We start from the raw sequence: 21,302 nt of genomic DNA on the forward strand, positions 1-21,302 counted from the left end.
ATGGATATTAGTGTTTATTCTCATTTTCAACTTGATTCTGTTGAACAGTGCGGATCTGATAATAATTATTGAAGTTGGGATTTTAGTGGAAAAACTTAAACACTCAGAGGAAAAACAACTAATGGAACCACATCAAAGAGTATTTTTACAAGAATATTCAGGAATTGCTTTTGGTAGTTCTAGAAGGGGTAACCAGGACACTCTTCCAAGGCATCTTAAACTATATTCTCCTGGTAAGTTTAACCTAGCAAGTGTTAATTTCCTATATGCCTGGCACCAGCTCTAAAATCATTACGCCTTGCCTCTTTCTGCATGAATAATATGGCTTTGAGATTTCGACTTCATGACTTCTGTTTCCCTGACAGCCTCCGGGTGAAACCTGATTAAGTGTGTGGGAAAGACTTTTACAGCACTTCATTTTTAGCAAAATGTGTCAACTGTCTCACTTTTATGAACCCATTTCCTGAGCTGTTCCCCACCCACCTCTCTTTCCAACTCCTTCTAAAGTTGGACTCACATTAGAAATCATACATTTTACTTTTTATCTTCCAAAGCATCAGCTTGTGCTTTGAGTTAAGGAGTGGGGCCCAAGTTTTCTCACTCCAGGTTGTATACTAATAAATACTAAATGAGTCACTCCTATGAGCGAATCACTTCAACTGCTGAAATAATGGGGCACAAGTATATAGAAAGGAGAATCCTGGAAGTATGTAGCATCTTCTAATCATAGACTCTGTGGCCTTGTGTCTGAGTGGCAGATGGGTCATAATGATAGTTCAATCTTATGATTGTTGTGAAGGTTGAAAGAGGCTTCATAATGGTGTTTATTAGTACTTTATCCAATGATTATGTCTGCAAGTCTCACTTGTAGAATTTGATGCCCATTTTCTAATAACTCAAGGACAGATTTTGATAAATGGGCTCAGTGGCCAGGGGTACCTGTTGCTCTTACAGAGGACCTGAGTTTGATTACCAGCACCAATATATTGGCTTACAACCATCCTTAATCCTAGTCCCATGGGATCCAACAGACATGCCATAGCACAAATACATTTGTTCAGGCTAACTAAACATTCATAAACATAATGTCAATAAATCTAAAAAAGAAAATGTATAAAAATATCTTGACAAATAATACCTTTTTCTCTTCTACTCATTTTTCATTGCTGTGGGTGAAAAGATGAATAAGAAAAAAAGATATGAAAGTATAAAAGGGATCAATTGGCAAGAGGAAGAGGATTAGTGAGAAGGGGACAAGAAAGTATGGGGGAATGAATATGACAAAAATAATTGTATATATGTATACCATGTATATTAAAATGAAACCCCTTACTTTGTAGATTATATACAAAATATGAAAACACTAAGCAAACAAATATGACAATATGCTTTTTTTTTTTTTTTTGGTTATGTTGAGACAGGGTCTCTCTGTATTGTTTTGGTATCTGTCCTGGATCTCACTCTGTAGACCAGGCTGGCCTTGAACTCACAGAGATCTGCCTGGCTTTGCCCCCCGAGTGCTGGGATTAAAAGCATGTGCCACCACCGCCCAGCCGACAATATGCTTTTTAAATAAAATCAATGTGGTTTTTTGGGGAGGTCTTTGCCTCCTATGTATGGTACTTTTCAAGAGATATATTAGCTAAAATTATAATTTTGGTCATAGTTATTTGGAAAACTTATGAAATAGTGGTATTAGGTTTCTTAGCTAATATTGTATATGAAGACTTACATTATAAAATTATGATGTAACATTATATAGTATAGATATTTAATCCGACCCAAGATAATATTTCCATCTTTATTATTTAAAATTTTCAAATTTGAAAAACGGAGTAGAATTTTGTGGCTGGTCTTCTGCTGACTGTTTTTTGCTCACACAGATTTTTATGTGCTGACTTCACTCTCTCAAAAGTGCAGAAAAGCTTGGCACATAGGTGAGCAATGAATGCATGCTGTATGAGCCAAAGAAGCATCTCCCAGGATTGGTTTTCTAATGTGTTGTAGAACCTGAGTGCAGCTTATATAGATAAACTTGAGCCTTCCCAGAAAACAGGGCCTTGAAGGGCAATAATGCTAAATTTTGTGGTTTCAAAGTTCACTTGAAATTTTTTTTTATTTCATATGTATGAATATTTGCCTGCATGTATGCATGTGTACTAAGTGTAGTACACAAAGAGGTCGGAAGAGGGGATAGATCCCTTGGAATAGAGTGACAGTCAGTTGTGAGCCATCATGTCGGTTCTGGGAATTGAACCTGGGTCCTCTGAGAACCAGTATGACTCAGCAAGTGCTCTTAACTGCTGGACCATCTCTCCAGCCACTTCAAAATTCACTGTTTCAAGTAGTGTTCATACATTTGATAGTCTTCTGGGATCTGACAACTAAAATATATTATTTATAGCATATGATGAAAAAACTGGTATTTTAGTCTTTGTTATGAAATTTTCTTTGTGAGGATAGTTTACAACTTGAGAGGTTAAGCACAAAATAGGTAAATGAAGTGGTTGACAATGACCCTGGGGCTGAGAGTTTTTAGGCCATGGAGAACTCCAAGGACAAATCCTAGGAGACCTAGCTCCCAGGAAGACCAAGCACCAGGTGAGTGAAGTGCCCATGCTCATCTCTAAATTACCCCCAACAGCCATCCTTCTGCCAGAACATTGAACTTTCCCACAGAACGTACCAAGTTCATTTTATGTGCATCATGGCAGATTCTTTCCAAATTATTATGGTTATTTCAGTAGTAGTATTTATCGTATTTACATTCCTCCAGCTTTGCAAGGGCATTTTATTTTGGGGAAAGGGATCAGAGAGAAAGAGTAAATAGATTATCGCTTGCTTTCTTCCCTTAGCTTCAGTTAAAGATCAGAGAGTCACCTTGGTTTTGGAATCTGATCGTGTCTCCACAGATTCAACATTGTACCATATGCTCTGTAGAAGCCTTGGAACAAATTGTTTCTTTGCACCACCACCTATAAGCTTACCTTGTGAGGTGAAGTGAGGTCTTTCTAGTTGGGAGGCAGCAGTCCCTGATCGGGGTGGAGGCGGAGGAGGTCTGCAGTATGGAAGAGGCTCCTGTGAGTTGCTTTCTGTATCAATTCCGGGAATGAACACATACAAATCGTCATACTGGTTCTCAGAGCTTTCGCCCTCGACCTCTGGCAGGCTGGATCTTGACTCAGCACCTGGCTCTTGCTCGTCTGTGTCCCCAGCCCTTTCAGGTTCCTCAGATGTGTCTGTGTTCCGTCTGTGTGTCCTCCTGAGTTCGTGATGAAATGCTGGGGACTGTGTGGCTATTTATGATGAAGATTGAGCAGTTTCACTTACACACATTGTCTGGAGGCATTTTGAAAATTTGCACAGAAGTTGTAGCACAGTTAAGCTTTTGTGACCTGCTATGTAGTGAAAAGCTGCCCACTGCATAGCTCCACTTTCCCTAATGAGCCTCAAAGCTCCATCTCATCTTGTTTCCTGTGTACATGACACAGCCATATACAGACATTTTGATTCTGTGGAGAAACTGCTGAAAACGAATCTGCACCTTTACTTTGCATTTCCACATATTTATTATACATACTACTTAGGGCTGATAATAGGCATTGCAATAACTTATATAATTAACAACCATAGATTATTATGGGGACTTCATTTTTGAAAATGATACTTGGTAAAATGCCTTTCCCCCCCCTGAAGAAAGCATACCTAATGATGAAATGCATTCTGTTTTGATATTTAACCAAATAATTGAGTCAATGTCCCTATGGTCTAAGAAGCACACAACATATACTTTTATATTATACAATAATACTCTAACCACGCAGGAATAGCACAAAAACATTAAGTGGCAATAACTTCACATCTGTAAAACAATTTATACAAAGTTTTCTTTTTAAAAATGAAAATGAAAGACATATTCTTTTTGATCTTTCAAACAGATGGAATGTGTCTTATCATTTTCAATAAAAAGATTTGTTTTCAAAATTTGTTAAAATATAGCTTTAAATATCAAATGAAACAGTGTGGGGAAGGAGACACTTGTTCTTTGTCGCTTTGAAAAATGAAGTCACACAGTAGAAAACTTTCATCAGTGTGACAAAAATGAGGCCCATGAAAAAGTATGTCTGTGATGGTGCCCTGTACAGTCTTTTCTTTCACATGAGGAAGAAGAGAGACACAGTGTTTGCTTCTAGAACTGAACTTAGATTCTATTAATACTAGTGTGGGATAAGCAAGCAGACTTCTGTGGTATATGTATGTGCTGTGCTGAGTGTGTGCAGAGTATCTGTATGTGTGGTGTGGGGTATATATGGGGTATGTGTATGGGGGGGAGTATATGTGTATGCGGTATACGTGTGTGTGTGTGTGTGTGTGTGTGTGTGTGTGTGTGTGTGATATGTGTGAGGTATGTTGTGCATGTGTGGTGTATGTGGTATTTTGTGTGTGTGTGTATGTGGTATATATAGGTGTATGCATGGGAGGGTGTATGTGTATGGTATGTTTTGTATGTGTGATGTGTGTGGTGCATGTGTGCTGTATATTGTATGTATATGTGGTGTATGTGGGGTATGTGTGTAGGGGGAGTGTAAGTGTGTGTGTGTGTGTGTGTGTGTGTGTGTGTGTGTGTGTGTGTGTGATGTATATAGGTATGGGGGTAGTATATGTGTATGGTGTGTTGTCTGTGTGTGATTTTTCTCCAGAGGTCTCATTCAGTTTTCTATTTCTCATACCTCGACACTGGCCCTAGAGTAAAGTGATCCCTGGAAATGCTGATGGAGTAGATGACGGAGCAACTGGAAGGGGATTATTGCTCAGCCGTAAGTACCTGAAGATTGACTATTTTGTCTAAGAAAAACAGTCATCAGCCTAGAATTGCATTCAAGAATGGGAAATTGCACACTAGCACTTTAGTTCTACAATCAGTGTTTCTTGACACTGACAAAAAACAGACATTCCAGGTGCTTGGCAGGTGGATCCAGCCCTGGCAAGTTAAGTTAGAGTTAGTAGGCAGAGGGTTCAGCATGCCCAGTCATTATTGTGATGCTGACTGGGGTGCTTTGACCTCACCGAGCCCCATGAAAACTGGTGGCTGAGCCCAATCACGATCTCACAGCTGAGAGAGCTCTCAGTTTCAGCTGTAGAGATGAGATTTTTCTTTACAAGAAACTGCAATAATGCTCTCTTGTTGTTGGCAGGCCTTCAGAGGGTGGAATATTATGATAGATGTGTGGTAAGTATTAATAATGAACTTTATCATAACCTTTTATTATTAAGGTGATAAAATATATAACCTATAGCCATTTTAATCAGTTTATTAATTTAATATGTAGTACTCATGTGCATATTGTGATAATGTTTGAAGGATTTTTATCAAAGTATACTTGGTAAGCTTTGCATTGAATTTTGTCTGATTTGCCTATCAGCCTGTCATTCAAAAAGCTGTGGTCAGTAGTGTACAACTGAGCATTGATCATGTACTGCTTCTAAGCCATATGGACCTGAACAGACAATCCTAATCTCCCAAGACAAGTATTTTAAACGAAGGGGACAAGCCATAAAGGGAGAAGCAGATGAGTGAAATAAAATGCTGAATGATGCTGAGCACAGTGGAGAAAGACACAAGCAAAGGGAAATGAAGAAATGTTGAAAACAGGGGTTATGATATGTGAATGGAGTATGGATGGGAGTTAGGAGGATGTGAGAGGAAGAACGTGTGGAGGGAGCTGAAACTGCACATGTCCTGAGTAGAGGCATAGTCGTTCTCTCTCTCTTTAGGATAAATAACAATGACAACTAGTTGAATGCTGGCAATATTTCGCAGGTATAATCAATAGTATTATAGTGGAGTGGATGTATAGTGGGAGAAAAAGGACAAAAGTCCAGAGTAACTTCAAGAATTTTGAACTAACTTAAAAAGAAAATGCATTTTCGCTGGCTGTGGAGGGAAGTCGGCAGGTGGAGACATCGGGTATAGCAGGAATCAGGATTTTCCGAATGAAGGGTGGGATGGATGCCCATCACAAATGCTGGTGAAGATGGTAAGCAAGCAATTGCCTGCTAATGGGACCTGGTCTGCACATGTATGAACACTGAATTCACCTTCAGATGTTAGACATAGAATTACATGTGCTATGGCATGAAGGAGCTTAGAAACATCCTTGCCTCAACTTCCCACTTCGCAGCTGACAGAACTCAGTTCCACAAAGAATGTGATTGTGTTTTGAAGAACAAATTTGGAAACATAGTTTTCAAATATCCAGAAAAGAATATCAATGTGATTTGTATAATTTTTCAGGGTAGGGAGCTCATAAACTGGTATTTGATTATTAAATCTTGACTTTATAAAAAGTGTTTAAATTAGCCCATGTAGGCAAAACATCTTTATCACAATATTATTCAAAAATCCATTGGCTGATAAAATACCTTTCCACACTTTCTGTTCAGTTTTGTTTTCGAGTTTCATACACTATACTATAAAACCTATATGTATTCATGGATTAGAAGAAAACTTACAGGGTGAACATGTTGCAAATGTGGTAACATCCTCTTCATAATCATTTTCTTGCTCATTATTTCTGCTAATGTTTTGGATCTGAAAGGAAGGAAGGTAATTTTTAAAAAGTTGCATTAATCTTGCCTACAGGGAAAATGCTTTTAAAGTTTTATTAAATACTTAAATTCTTCTTTATTACTGACTTTCTTTGATCACATGTATAACCAAACATGGTATTAAAAGCAAAAGTAAGAAAGACATCCATCATGAATAATGAGCTGATTTAAAAAAGAAACCTAACAACTGTTATAACACTTGATAAAAGCAATAATCATGAGTTTGGGTATGGTAACCTGCATCAAACTGAATACAAACAGTTCTCTTAAAACTGTTTCTTTTATTATTTAAAAGATATTAATTATATCAGGTATATTATGGTACAATTTTTTCCATTTTGCATACCAACCACTGTTCCCCCTCCCTCCCCTTCTCCTGTTCCCCTCACCTTCCCCCCCCATTCACTCCTTATAGGGGGTAGTCAACACAGTCTGGCATACCCAAGTTGGGGCAGGACTAAGCCCCTCCCCTCTGCATCAAGGCTGAGTAAGGCCATTCCCTACCACAGGAAATGGGCTCTAAAAAGCCAGTTCATGTACCTGGGATAGGTCCTGGTCCCATTGCCAAATGCCTCACAAGCAATCCACACAACTGCCTCCCACATTCAGAGGGCCTAGTTTGGTCCTATGCAGACTCCCCAGCTGTCATTCCGGAGTCCATGAGCTCCCACTAGCTTGGGTCAGTTGTCTCTGTGGTTTTCCCATCATGATCTTGACCCCCCCTTGCTCCTATAGTCCCTCCTCCCTCTCTTCAACTGAACTCCAGGAGCTTGGCCAAGTGCTTGCCTGTGGGCCTCTGCATCTGCTCCCAAAAGTCACTGGATGTAGGTTCTATGATAACAGTTAGGGTAGTCACCAGAGGATAGGGGAAGGCTAGTTCAGGCACCCTCTCCACCATTGCTACGAGTCTTAGCTGGGGACATTCTTGAAGATGTTTATTCCATGTCTTTCTAAGGAAGAAAGTAAGCTCATTTATTTCTATTTATTCGTCTTTTTGAAGTCAGTTCTGGTATTTATTTACTTACTAATTAACTTATTTATTTAGCAATGGCGGAGCTTGAACCCAGGCCCTCCAACATGTTAAGCATTCACTCCGCTGCTGATTCATACCCCAGGTCACATTATATGTAAAAGACAGACTTACTGAGAGAGAACAAAATATATTTATCACTAGAAGAGCTAGTTTTGTCTAAATCCTCTGAGGAGATGGAGCTCCTACACTTGTGGAACACACTGCTCCTCGTAGAAAAAGTCAAGCGAGAGCAACTCCATTTGTCCAAACTGCATACAGAAAAGGATGGCGGTGTGACTGGATTTAACCGAGACCACATGCTTTAAACACAAACATCAAGTGGCTTATTCAAAGATATGTTTTTGTTCTTAACAGAATTGATGGAAATAATGAGGCCATTTGTTCTAAGCTAGAGAATCCACACTGGTACACTTTACACATTATTGTAGCCAAGGTATGCTGAGGTATTTGACCGTTACACTGACCTCATCAATTTCCTTTACCATCTGTGTTGGCCAACAAGAACCCAATGGAATTGATTTATTTTTAATGGATGTTCTTCATGAGAGTATCATAACCTCTAGTTTTCCAGGGAATCTTAAGAATGAAGATTTAAGAGTAAAGAAAAAGTACCTCAGTACTTTATTGAGTCTGATAATTCATTTTAGTCCTCAGTCCTTTCTCCTAAGTGTAATCTATGAAAGATAGCATTGATGTGTTGGATGATATTTGCAGGAATTGGTATTCAAATCTTTGTTTAGTATAGATATCTTAAGTTTCCAATTAGAATAACCTGTACATTTTATAATGTAGGTCAAGAAAATACTTTATAAGTCTATAGCACTCTAAAAATCACATAAAGCAATGTTTTTTACTCTTTAAACATCAGAAATCATTTCCAAAGACCTTAAGAATTATGGAAAAATACCATACATTAAGAGCTACTGGACAAGTATCTAGATATGAGTATAAATAAATTTGAAATCTATTTGGAGTAGGTTTCATGTTATGGTTTAAACCATATAAACAGCCAAAACCCAAGAATATCCCAAAAAAACCTCCTTCCAAATTTTATCTATGGCCCATATTATGTACAATTAATATTTCCTATAATTAATGCTATACAGAGTAATTATCCTCTCAGGAGTGAAAATATCTGAAAATATTTATATTGGAAAAGCAAATGCTTCTCCCTCAAGGTCCTTACTATCATAAATTAAAAATATGCTAGATCTAATGACACATTAATAACTATTATACAAAACCAATGATGGCATCAAAGAGAAGTCTCATGCTTCTCAGATATCTAGATACTTTAAAACTTGGCTGTGTGTTTTAGTGAACTGAGCAAGGGCTGTGCATCATCTGAAAGACAAACTATAGCTGTGTAATTTATCAGCTATATGATATCAGGCAAATGCTTAACCCTAAACCTCAATTTTCTACCCTTTGAAATGTGGGTAATATCTATGTCCTCATTTTATGAAGAAGGCCAGGTCATAATAATATAATCCAACATATCTCTACCATGTAATGAGTGTTTAATGAGCATAATGTTGACTTGATTTTCCTTCTTATAAATACTTTTAAGAAAGCATAGTTTCTTTTCTTTTTCATTTTTCTTTATTAAATTTTCTACTCACTCCATGTGCTATCCACAGACCCCCCTCCTGTCACCCCCTAGTCCTCTTTCCCAAGTCACCTCACATCCCTCAAATCAAGGTCTCCCATGGGGAGTCAGCAAAGCCCAGCACATTGAGCTTAGGCAGGTCTAAGCCCCTTCCCACTGCCCCAAGGTTGTGCAAGATGTCACACCACAGGCACCAGATTCCAGAAGCCTACCCATAGACCAGGGACAGATCCTGATGCCCCCCAAACAGTTTCAGCCAAACAACTGTCTTCCATATCCAGAGGGCCTAGTCCAGTCCCATGGGGGCTCCACAGCCACCAGTTCACAGTTCATGGGCTTCCACTAGTGTGGCCAGTCATCTCTGCACGTCCTCCCATCATGATCTTGATGTCCCTTGCCTACAGTATCTCTCCTCTCTCTCATCAATTGGATTCCTGGAGCTCAGCCTGGTGCCTGGCTGTGGATCTCTATATCTACCTCCATCTGTCACTGGACAAAGGCTATATGATGACAGTTAGGTTATTTGTTAGGCTGGTCACCAGAGTAGACTGGCCCAGGCACCCTCTGGACCAATGCTAGCAGATCAAGGTGGGGTCAACCTTGTGGATTCCTGAGAGCCTCCCCAGCACCCTGCCTCTTCCTATTCCCATGATGTCCTCATCTGTCATGGTATCTTCCTCCCTGCCTTCCCACTCTGTCCCTGTTCCAGCTTGACCCTCCCATTTCCCTATGTTCTCATCCTCCACTCCTTACCCTCTGCCACCCCCCAACCCCAGTCCACTCATGTAGATCTTATCCACTTCTTCTTCACAGGATCATCCATGTGTCCCTCCTAGGGTCTTTTCCTGTTAGCTAGCTTCTCTGGAGTTGTGGGTTGCAGTCTGGCCATCCCTTTCCTCCCATTTAGTATCCACTCATGAGTGAGTAAATACTATGTTTGTCCTCCTGAGTCAGGGTTACGTCACTCAAGATGATATTTTCTAGATCCATCCATTTGCCTGCAAATTTCATGATATTGTTTTTTACTGCTAAGTAGTACTCCATGGTTTCTTTTTCTAAGTCTGATTTTATTCATACATTTGTTAAACATGTAGTTGGCTTTCTATATAGTACATATACTGTTATTAAAAGGAGAAAGTTAAAAAATAAAGTCAAAATTACTCATTGATGCTGGAAGATAAAGGGAAACAAGATACACTATTTTATTTATTTTAATAAGTCATCACTACAGATAAAACAGAGAATTAAAAGTTGAACCCAACACAGTGATGGCGGTTGATTGCAATATCCCACTTCTACCAATAGAGGGTCATCCAGAAACTCTCAAAAACCTCCTGAAATTAGACTCGAGGCATTGAAGATGGAGGATAGAAGGACAGACAAAACCTCTAAATAGAGACAACAGAAAAAAATCAAGACAGGGGATTTGAAATGTATCACAAAGTTAAATGTTTCAACAAACTTCAAAAGAAAAGTTTTGAGACCAGTTTATCTGGCTTTCAAGGAGAGAGAGTTGCTAGTGACCCTGGTGTAGATTCGTCAACCCTAAGAAGCTTAAAGAGCTAAGTGTGGGCAAAGAATTAAATGCATCATGCACCAGGTTTTGTTTTGGAACAGTGTGACAAAGAGTCAGAGTATAATTATACTCACAATTTGGTTTTCAAAATATAAGCTAATGACATCAGAGAGAGATGGGGTGGGGAGAGAGACAGAGAGGGAGAGAGCTATATTATGGGCAAGGACTATAGAGATGGAACAGACAGGATATTTAAGAACTATGATGTCAAAGGCTGGAGGAAGGGAGTTAAATATGACCATGAAAATTTCTAACCCTCAATATCTAGTGGCAGCTCTCAGGTTAAAGTCTTCTTTTTAAAATCCTTCAGAGATGAAGACACCAATTAACGCCACATTTTTAATGCAATCTAGAACTAAGCTGGTGGTCTAGAGAGAATATGTTCAGCTTAAATATCCTTTGTATTGGATCTTGGAACACTTGAAAATCTATTTGGAGTGGATGCATGAGTATAAAATAGACAGCCTTCCAATCTTTGAAAACAGAGACTAGTTTTATAGCGGACAGATAAGCTTCTGATTTGATCAGTAAGACATAACTGAGAAATCTGACTAACAGAACTGAACTGTAAGTACAGAGTCAAAATTGTGCTTTAAAGATTTCAGAAGAGCAGTTAGATACAGGCTACTGAACATTGATTATAAAATATACTTTTTCAACTACTGGCTCATTCCTTTCCAAAACATAAGATGATGAACTGGCCATGAAATTAAATAGATACATTTAGTGTTACAAACTTCTAAACAGTACACTGAGTATGAAAAAATATAGAGCTGTGTTGATATTTTAGAGCTGAAGCTAGATGGGGAAGAAGCAGCAGGAAGAAGGGCTTTAGTGAATAAGCACAGGAAAGAAAAATGACAGCTACAAGGAGGGTGTAATCACACAGTCAGAGGTCCAAATTAAAAAGAAACGAATCATTTTTTATTAACCTTTTTTGATTTCAAAATGATACTCAGAACTGAGCTGAAACATCTTACAGAAGGAAGAGTTTCTGGCTTAGGGAACTTTACCTAAAATAATCAACAACTGCATCCCAGAAAGTTCTCAACACACCATCTACAAAGTAACATTTTTAAGCATGATTGTTATCACCAACATGGACCAATCAGGCAGTGGATATTTCTTAAAGATTTTTCTCTGTGTATGTTGCTATAATACATGGCAAGTTTTTAAGGAGACAGAGTGAGGTAACATAACATTCCCCTAAGATGCTAAATATTTAGCTTGGGAGAAAAAAAATCAGTGTAAAATATACCAAGAAATTATAATTTTGTGTTTTGCTTAATTAAAGATTTCAGTATAAGAAACTATTGAAATCACTCTTTACAAAATAGCTATGACTGGGCTGTGAAGGATGAGAAGGGTTTGTGAGACTCATCCTGAATCTAGTGGTAGCAGCTAACAGATGCTTACTGACCTAATGGATGAAGGGATAAATAAGTGTGAATTGGTAAAAGGATGAAAGTGGGTGTTCTAGCAAAGAAAAGCAAAAGCATGGCTGGGTGGGCTTTAAAGATACAAGGCAAAGAGAAAAGCCACAGGATCCAAAGAGCAGGTGACTTTTTTTCAGAAGATGTAAATTGTGATAGGAAGCCTGGAGGCAGCACTTGTTTACTGAAGCTTAGTTGTATGTAGTGCTCTGCAGCGCAGCTGCTGCTGATTGGTGGAGTGCAGCTGCTGATGATTGGTGGGATGCAGCTGCTGCTGATTGGTGGGATGCAGCTGTTGCTGATTGGTGGGATGCAGCTGCTGCTGACTGGCAGAAGGTTTTTTCCAATCAGCACCCTCTGAACATGTGTAGATTCCATAGGTTATGAGTTCTGAGATAAGGAAGCCACCAGATAGATTTGGTTTCGAATCTTTCTCTCCTGTTATTACTCAGTTAATTCCTTTCTGGTTTGGCCTCTCTAGATGCCAAAAGAGCTTAAATGTATCTCATCTCATAGAGTTACTGAAAAATACAACTGATATCAAGTACGTTGAATAAAGCTTGGTAAATAGAAAACAGTCTGCAATTGCTATCTATATTATTTTAAGAGTGTTGTTTCACTATAGAATTAAATTTTATGTCACCGTATTTTTCATATAGCCATGTTTATGTTAACATTTATAGTCAGTTACAAGGTTGAATAAAGACCAGTTGTATTTAAACTAGAATATAAATAATAAAACCAAAGGGTACTAAATTATAAAGGATTAAAACTGGACACTTTTTCTTAGATCAAGATCTTTTTAAATTATACCTAATTTAGGTACAGGGAATCATAGCACAAACATTATCATAGGTTCATGCTGGACCTCTTTATACTCATAGGTGTTAAGCAGGGCACCTGGGCATGGTGTGTAGGTTATGTACTCATATCTGCTTGAAATTCCATTCGGTACAACTTCCTTTGTAATGTCATGAAAGAGCTGGAGGCCAGCAGGATATAGGTTGAAGGAATCTCAGATTATCCTACAAGGCAGTAAACTTTGATTTTATAACATTTATGCTGCAAATATTTGTTTAGGTTAGTTTTAAATTAACTTCTCTTCTTCTAGCACAAAATGATGGAAGGCAGGACCCATGCCACCCATAGGCATTTTATAACAGGAATGCAAAGAGAAGGGACAAGACATTGGCATAGATGGGGTACAGAGTCCATAGTGAGCTGTGAGGAGGTGATAAAGTCCTTGACTAAGCATGTGAATCTGCAGTTGCCACACCTAAAATATTGGTCATTCTAGTTTTCATGGTGAGGATAGGAGCATGTATCAGACAGTAGCACAAAGTTCACTACTGAATCTTCCAAAGTCTAGACATCGGTTTTAGTTTTAAATTTAAATCTAGTTAATAAAGGTCAGTAGAGGATATGCAAGGCACCACCATGACAAGTATACAAATCATTACCTTGTTTTGAATATGCTAATCAAATCAAGTTTAAAGATGATATAATACGAAGGCACACCAAGTAGAAGGTAGGCAGTAGACAGAGGTCCATGCCTTGAAGCTGGCAGATTGAAGTTAGTGAAGGCACAGGGCCAGGTTTACATCTGTGATAACAATTTTCAAAAACTCATTGTCTGCTGTTTCTAAGCCTTTAATACTCGAGTCAGGGGTCAAAGAAGCAAATGGTCTAAACAGCAGAGCAATAAAAGGCTGCATTGCCATCCTTACAGTGGAAGGACACTCCATTTATCTAAAATAAGAGGTACAAGTGGTTTCTGAATTCAAGCCAGAAGCAAACATAAAATGCCAGTTAGACACTTAGCAATTTCCTACAAAAATTATACTCTTCGGTTGTTAGATAATAAGTGTTATTTGACAAATGAAACAAAGAACTGTTTAATTTTATACTATTACTATGAACAAATAAGTGTTATTTGACAAATTAGACAGAACAATTCTTAAAGCGTATGTTGCTGCAAATCTATTCTCAGCATTCATGTGGCTGAGATAATCTCAGTTTCCAAATATGGAATAAGGAGAGTTGATTCCTATTGATTAAAGTATTTGAAACATGGGAGACTAAAAGCAAGGAAAGGTGAAACATTTATTCATTGAAAATGTGGTGAGAAGCTAAATAAATTTCTGGTTTCAATGCTCAAGCTATCTTTTTTAGTAGTGAAGTGTTTCATTAGCAAGAAAAAGAAAAAATCTCTTAAGACCTCTCTCTCTCTCTCTCTCTCTCTCTCTCTCTCTCTCTCTCTCTCTCTCTTTCTCTCTCTCTCTCTCTCTCTCTCTCCACACACACACACACACACATATCTGATGAATAATTTTTTTATTAAACCTATCATAATCACTCTATCTTGCCATCCATATCAGTTACCCGAAAGCAGTTACTATTCTATCATACTCCGATTAGTGCATTGGCAGTGTGTACACTCAGATTTTCTGTTCAAGGAACATTACTTCTGCACAAGAAACATGCTTGATGCACCCCAAAGGAGCCACAGATGGTAGCAAAATACACTGATAAGTTGATAATAGCACAAACCTCTTAAACATGAATTTTCTGTAATTGAATGAATTTAAGATAATGTAAAGCAGAAACCTTTCCTGGCAGAAGGAAAAGAATTGTTATTAAAGAAATTTATTTCCCCAATACTTAAATATGAAATCAAATTCAAAGAGAACCGGTGAAAACAATAAGGTCACTTTGGCTGCAAAACATTTTCTTTAGTCCTGATGTCTGACAGTTTTTATTAAAACTTGTAATACTGAAATAAATTTGATTTTGTGGAGTTTATCACCAAGATACTGAGATGGTCACTGTGTATATTTTATAACTGTTGTACAATAAGCCGACAGCACTTCATTCTGTCATGAGGCATTTTGCTTGTTGTGTGTGGGGTGGGGCAGCTTAGCATTTTAAACCCAAGAGTGATTCACTACACAGATTTCAGCTACTGGTGAAAAGAATTCCTAATCTTCATAGTCATGGCTGAAAGAAATTACAACTAGTTCTACAGGAAGCCAGACAATGGCTAGCACCCATTTTACTAGGAAAGCAGCACTCTTCATAGTGTAGAGTAATATGGACTTCAATCAACTTGTCTGCTCAGCCTCACTCACCTTCCGCTGTGAGGATCTTTGGAAAGAATTTTCTGGTTTTAAATGGAGACCACTACTCATTATCCAAAGGCTAAAGTATTTGGTGAGTAGGGGAGGGTAGGGTATTGAAGCCTGAACCTGAATGAATATGTGTGTGTCCAAACAGTCTTTAAAAATATTCATACGGAAACAGGGAAGGTTCATGTTATTCACTTTGTCTTAAAGTGTCTCTGACATTGGTCAAAATCTCTAGATACCAACAATGGCCCAGCACCAAGGGAATATGGAAACACTGTCTCAGGTCATTTCCTAGCATGCATGTTAACATTTTTGTCTAGTTATCTGAGCAATTTTGTATCATTCTGGAACATAGAATTCTTACAATAAGGTAAGGATTGCTTTACCTTACCTGGGATTTGCATTTATTAACATCTGAGTGAGGTGAATGAATAAAAGATTAGGCAGTCTGCCCCATGCCAAAGACAGTTTTATAAAAATTTACAACTCACTAGAAATATAAGCTGTCTTTAAACAACAGAAACAATATCAGTTCAACACAAAACAAGTCCAGTCAGTAAAGAAATATAATAGTAGTGTAAAAGAAGATAATTTTTAGTTAATTTTATTGAAACACTTATCTAAAGCTTACTAAATATCAGAAACTGAAAGATATGGAGGCCAGATAAAAAGTAAATTAAGTTTCTTCTAGTAAAAGCTATACTTATAATATATATGATAGATGAAACAACCTAATTATTAATAGTTATTAGGGATAGCTTACATAATATTTTCTATATACCAGAAAATGCTATAAGCTTTACAGAGTTAATTTTCAATGTTAACATATTCAATTTTCAATGTACCTTTTCTGAGTTAGGTTGCTATTATGATTCTCATTAAGTGAATGAAAAATTAAGCACAATGGGCTAAATAATTTACCCAAGGATACACAGGTAGTATTCTTACTGGAGAATTCACGCAGTAAGATAAATAAGTAAATAAACACAGGGAGTCATCTTAGTAACATGCCAAGTCATGTGATTCTATAAACGAAGTCAAAATGTTCACAGAAGCTATAGCTTAGAGTTTTGCAAGAAACAAACATCAGGTTGGTGGCATCTAAGACATCTAGTTATGATCATAAAACATTCAAAAGCAGAGGCAGGGGGAGGACACTGTGGGCTAAACAACATAATCAAAATAATCAAAGAACTTGCACAAGAAACCATAGGTTCTATTTGTGGAACAAGGGGCTTCCTGGCTTGGCCAGAGGGTCAGGAAGTGGGTATCTGTGTGTGACACTCAGGAAAACCCCACTGGTATAGTTCTTCCTGTTTCCCTAGCACATCCGAGCATTAGAGTCAGGGCCTGAGAGTCAGGGTATCTTTCAAACCTGCCCAGAAAGAGCACATAAGATAAATATTCTGGACTATTGGCAGACTTCCAATGAAACAAAAGGTCCATTCTAAATTCATAAAGAAGAGGTGGGCAAAATTGTAATAAGGACATTTTAAAACAAAAATACAATACAGAATCAGCACAGATGTCAATAAAGGAGTATAATGGATGGACCAGGGCCACAGCAGTGAGGACCACTCTAGCCTTTCTTGCTCATTTTTCTGTTTTTTTTTCCTATGATAGGCATTTTTTAGAAGCTATATATATTGTACATATATATGTACACACCATATATATGTACATTTGGCTTGGATACACATACAGTGAAAGTATATTATGCTTCTTGTGTTCTTAGAAAATAAGAAAATGAAGTGAATGGAGATATGTTATATAATCAGAGAATGCTGCTTTAGGCCCCGTCTTTCAACAAGAAATGTTGTAAGGTGAAAATATTACAAGTATAAACATTTGGGGTTCATAATAATACATTTTGACAGCAGACTTTATTTCCTTGGTAGCATAGAATTAAGCCTGGATAGACCATCTAAAGCTATCTCAAACAATCACGTACTGCTCTCCTCATGTCAGAAATGGAAAAGTAAGGATAGATACTTCCTTGAATTATTTCTCATAGTCAGTGGATGAAGTGAATGTTATCCACAGCTCTTGTGGGGATACATAATGTGTGTGCAGACACTCTTAACTTCTTTGTCTTTCTGTCAAACAGAGATGTACATTGGGAGGGGAAAATGTAAATAAATATAAGCAACAAAATGTCAAGTCCCCTGAGTTCTGTGACCTGAGTCATAAATACTCAAAAGAGTTAGAAAGAGCTTGACAGCCATGGCTGTGACCCCATCACTTGGAAAGTGGAGGTAGGAAGACCATGACTTGGAGGCCAGCCTGTGCTAAAGCAGTATTTCATTAGAACCTCCATGTATGTATATGGAGGAGCTCAGATAATAGTGTTAAGGATGTGAGTGGGTATTACACTCAGCATTCAATATTAGGTGTTTACAACAAAAGCTGTGCAGGAGCCTGCCATAGGGATTCATTATAACATACCTCCTATCTGAAAAGAGGCATGTAATAACCTTTTATTGCCTTTAATGCTTTGAGGGCTTTAATTTTTCTAAAGGAAAACAGAGTCTTTTCTCATCACTTTTACTTGACTCTTAACATACCAGAAGGTATTTGTGAGCAACAGCTCTCATGCTTTCCAAAATAAGCGCCATTATGAACTACTGGAGAGACCTCAAGGCAAAGCAGGCAGCTTATTAACTGTGATTTTATGAGGCTTCACGAATTCCATCTTGTGGAAGGCAAAAAATAAAAAAAAAAAAGTCCTTACAGCTGGCACTGCCTTTTTCTTAATGCTTCACAGCTGCCATCCACTTCGAGCAACGGCCACTGAAAGTGAAGTAAAATGCAGAGGAAAGGGGGGTGTAGAAGTCACATTTCCCATGGGATAGGAACACAAGTAGGAGAAGTTTGGATGATGGCCTCTATCATGTGTGAGATTTGTTATAGGCAGAAGACCGTGGCATGAATCATCATTCAGCTGACGTCTCAGTATTCAGCCCAAGAGCCCTCATCTGTGCTGGTGAATTTGTGATCCTGTACATTGCAGTTGTATTCATGCATTCGTGCACTCATTCATTCCATAAATAAATTGAATGCATACTATGTGTCAGGAAGTGATCTAGGATATAGCAGTAATGAAAATAGGATAGAGTTTCTGACTCTGTGAAGCTTTACTCTAGTGGATGGGAGAGAGATAATAAAAAAATAAATAATATGCCATATAGTTATAATTGGTATGGACAAAATAAAGATGAATAGTGTCAGAGTTTGGTTCTTATTTTTACATAGCTTCAATAGTTATTATATACATGTATATGACTATGGAATATATGTTTAGATATAAAATATATGTATATTAAAAGATACAGTTTGTCAAAAATGTATAAATATGTATATATCTGTGCATGTATTTACCTTTTCTTAGGTTCTTCCGGACGTTCTCTACTCCTACTCCTCACAGCCAGAAAATGCTCATGTCCCCTCAACTTGAAAGTCATAGAATTTTATACTTCATTGCCTTTACTCAAGAGTGAGCATGAGTGCCTCTGTGAGACTTGTAACTGGGTCATGGACATAACAAACACATTTGCCTGCCAGTCTTTCTCACAGCATGTGCATCCTTAGACTTGACCACAGTGAGAAGTGTGAAACATGGTCTTGTCCTCATGGAAAGGAACAGAATCCTCAGGTTTCTGTTGACCCACACCTCCAACATTCAAGTCATCTGGCTTAGACAGTCTACCCTCTAACTCCCCTCTACTGAAGCCATCTAGAGCAAAGATAAGCAAGCCACGTACAAGATGCAGGCAGACTGATGAGCAAAATTAGTCACCATCATGGTTTAACCTAGAGAGTTCTATGACGACTTATAAGCCAAGCAGGCAGGATGATGTATGCAGAAATGTATAACTCATCTGGTTAAATCTCCATTTGGGTGTGATTCTTCTAATTTTCAGGGTAAAATGGCAAATGAAACAGCTTGAAGCCAACTCAGGTATTTTGAGGATAGAATCAGAGGGCCTTCCCCTTAGCTGCAAAGAGCTGCATTGTGGCCACTTTAGCAGGATCCCACCTCTCGATGGTCCTGTAAAACTGATTTCTGAAGTCTGATATTTTCTATGGATTTCTGAGATCAGTTTCTGTTTTTTTCTCAGTGAGGCACTAAGCCACAGGCCTGTTGTTAAAGCCTTGCAAATTAAGGATGTCTGACCTTGAAACTGTCATTTATCTAAGCCTTACTGTATGTGGACGGGGGAAATGCATCTGTGGGCTATATTTGTGTGTGTGTGTACTCCCATTGGTCTATTGAATACAGTTGTGGCAATGATAGCAAAGCTTCACAAGAGGAATAACAACAGCAATGATAATAGCTATGCTTTGTGGCACTGAACTATCATCTTACACATCATCACCTTATGTTCAAATGCATGCTACTTTTTTATTTTCACAGAGGAAGAAGCACATAGCTTACAAAGAGAGTAAGTCATTTGGCCCAGACCAAACATTAATTATTTAAGTGGGATTCAGAAACCGTGTCCTTATGCCAGCTGTGTTGGGTCTCTTAACCTCTCTGCAACATGTCAGGTGTGGTAAAGATGTGGCAGGACAGTACTGTCCACATGGGAGGAGGAAAAGTTCTACAGAAAATGAAGTGTGAGAGAACTCTGGTGTGTCTGGATGCCACTGGAGCTGCCCATTCCCACCTTTACCCAGCAAGAAGCAGACAAAAATGGAGGTGCTGGAGACAAACAGCTACATGGGATTTGTTTGCCCCAGAGAGTTGGCTGGAGAACAGACAGGAAGCAGAGCTTCTGGCGAGGCTTTAGTACTGCATGTAATGCTCCTGGGGAACACTCTTGACTTCTAGTTTTTTTTTTTTTTTCTAGGGTTTGGGGGCATGGCTCAGCCATGGCACTGTCTGAATTCATGCTGCTGCTGCTGCTAAATGTCCTTCCTGTTGAATCATCTTGCTCTCCCAGGCTCTACCTAGCTCTTGAGCCACTCTGGGCTTGGTTCTTCTGTTCATGATCATTCACTTGGCATCCTCCCTGGCTTCATGGATGCTCCAAATGACTACCGACTGCCTTTCTTTCTCTTATCTTTGATTCTTTTCTGTTGCTATGGTTTCTTGATGTCTGTGCTTTCATCTGGCAACCTTTTCTAAAAGAACTGACCAAAAAGTGACAAGACAAAAACAAAACAAAACAAAATTCCAAACCAAACCCCCATCAGACAAACAAGCCACCTGTAGTGTTTCAATAAACTTTGTCTAAGTTTTTGTCCCAATTACCTGAACTCTCCTTTATCCACACTTGGAAAAGGACAATCTATATATTCCTTTGGTCTCATGGCAAACCTTGATTTATGAACGGTTCATGGGCTTTCTAGACTACCCAGTAGATGGTCCTGTCTTTTGTGTTCCAGCATTGAGTACAGCCATTCATAGAGGCAGTGAAATCAACAGGGCTTAGTCTGACATTCCAAATGGGGGACATATTCCAAGCACTTGTTATGATTAAATTATCTTGACTGAACAGGAAACACTTAGGTTATCAGTGAGCAAACTTTCATGTGTGTCTTTGAGGGTGTGTCTAAGGGGTTTAACTGATAAAGGAAGAGCTACCCTGTATGTTCTTGGCACCAAACCATGAACTACATTCCTAGACTGAATAAGAAGGGGAAAAGGACAACAGTAGCTAAGCAACAGCATTCCCTTTTTCTCCTTCCTGGTCCACTCACATGGGGACAAGCAGGCACCTGCTCCTGTGGTCAGAGCTGACGGCTGCTACCGCTGTCACGTTTTCCCTGCTGTGATAGACTGTGCCCTCAAACCAGAAGCAAAAGCAATCCTTCTTTCCCCAAGTAGCTTCCCGTCGGGCATTTGATCAGAGCAGTGAAACAACAAATCATGATTAATATGCTATCTTCATCGCATGTGCACATTTCCTCTAAG

At 38.5% G+C, this 21,302-nt stretch overlaps 1 protein-coding gene across 2 annotated transcripts in view; it reads right to left on the minus strand.

Annotated features, from left to right (window-relative positions):
* Positions 1–21,302, minus strand: part of Bank1 (B cell scaffold protein with ankyrin repeats 1) — a 264,417-nt gene that overhangs the window by 43,931 nt on the left and 199,184 nt on the right. For both annotated transcript variants that reach the window (XM_028857459.2, XM_037207133.1), the window contains exons 8-9: positions 6,514–6,592; positions 2,988–3,296 (exon numbers count right to left, since the gene is read on the minus strand). In XM_028857459.2, coding sequence (XP_028713292.1) covers positions 2,988–3,296; positions 6,514–6,592 — 388 coding nt within the window. The remainder of the gene's footprint in view (positions 1–2,987; positions 3,297–6,513; positions 6,593–21,302) is intronic.

The sequence above is a fragment of the Peromyscus leucopus genome, chromosome 6 (genome assembly GCF_004664715.2).
Source record: "Peromyscus leucopus breed LL Stock chromosome 6, UCI_PerLeu_2.1, whole genome shotgun sequence".
Taxonomy (NCBI): Eukaryota; Metazoa; Chordata; class Mammalia; order Rodentia; family Cricetidae; genus Peromyscus; species Peromyscus leucopus.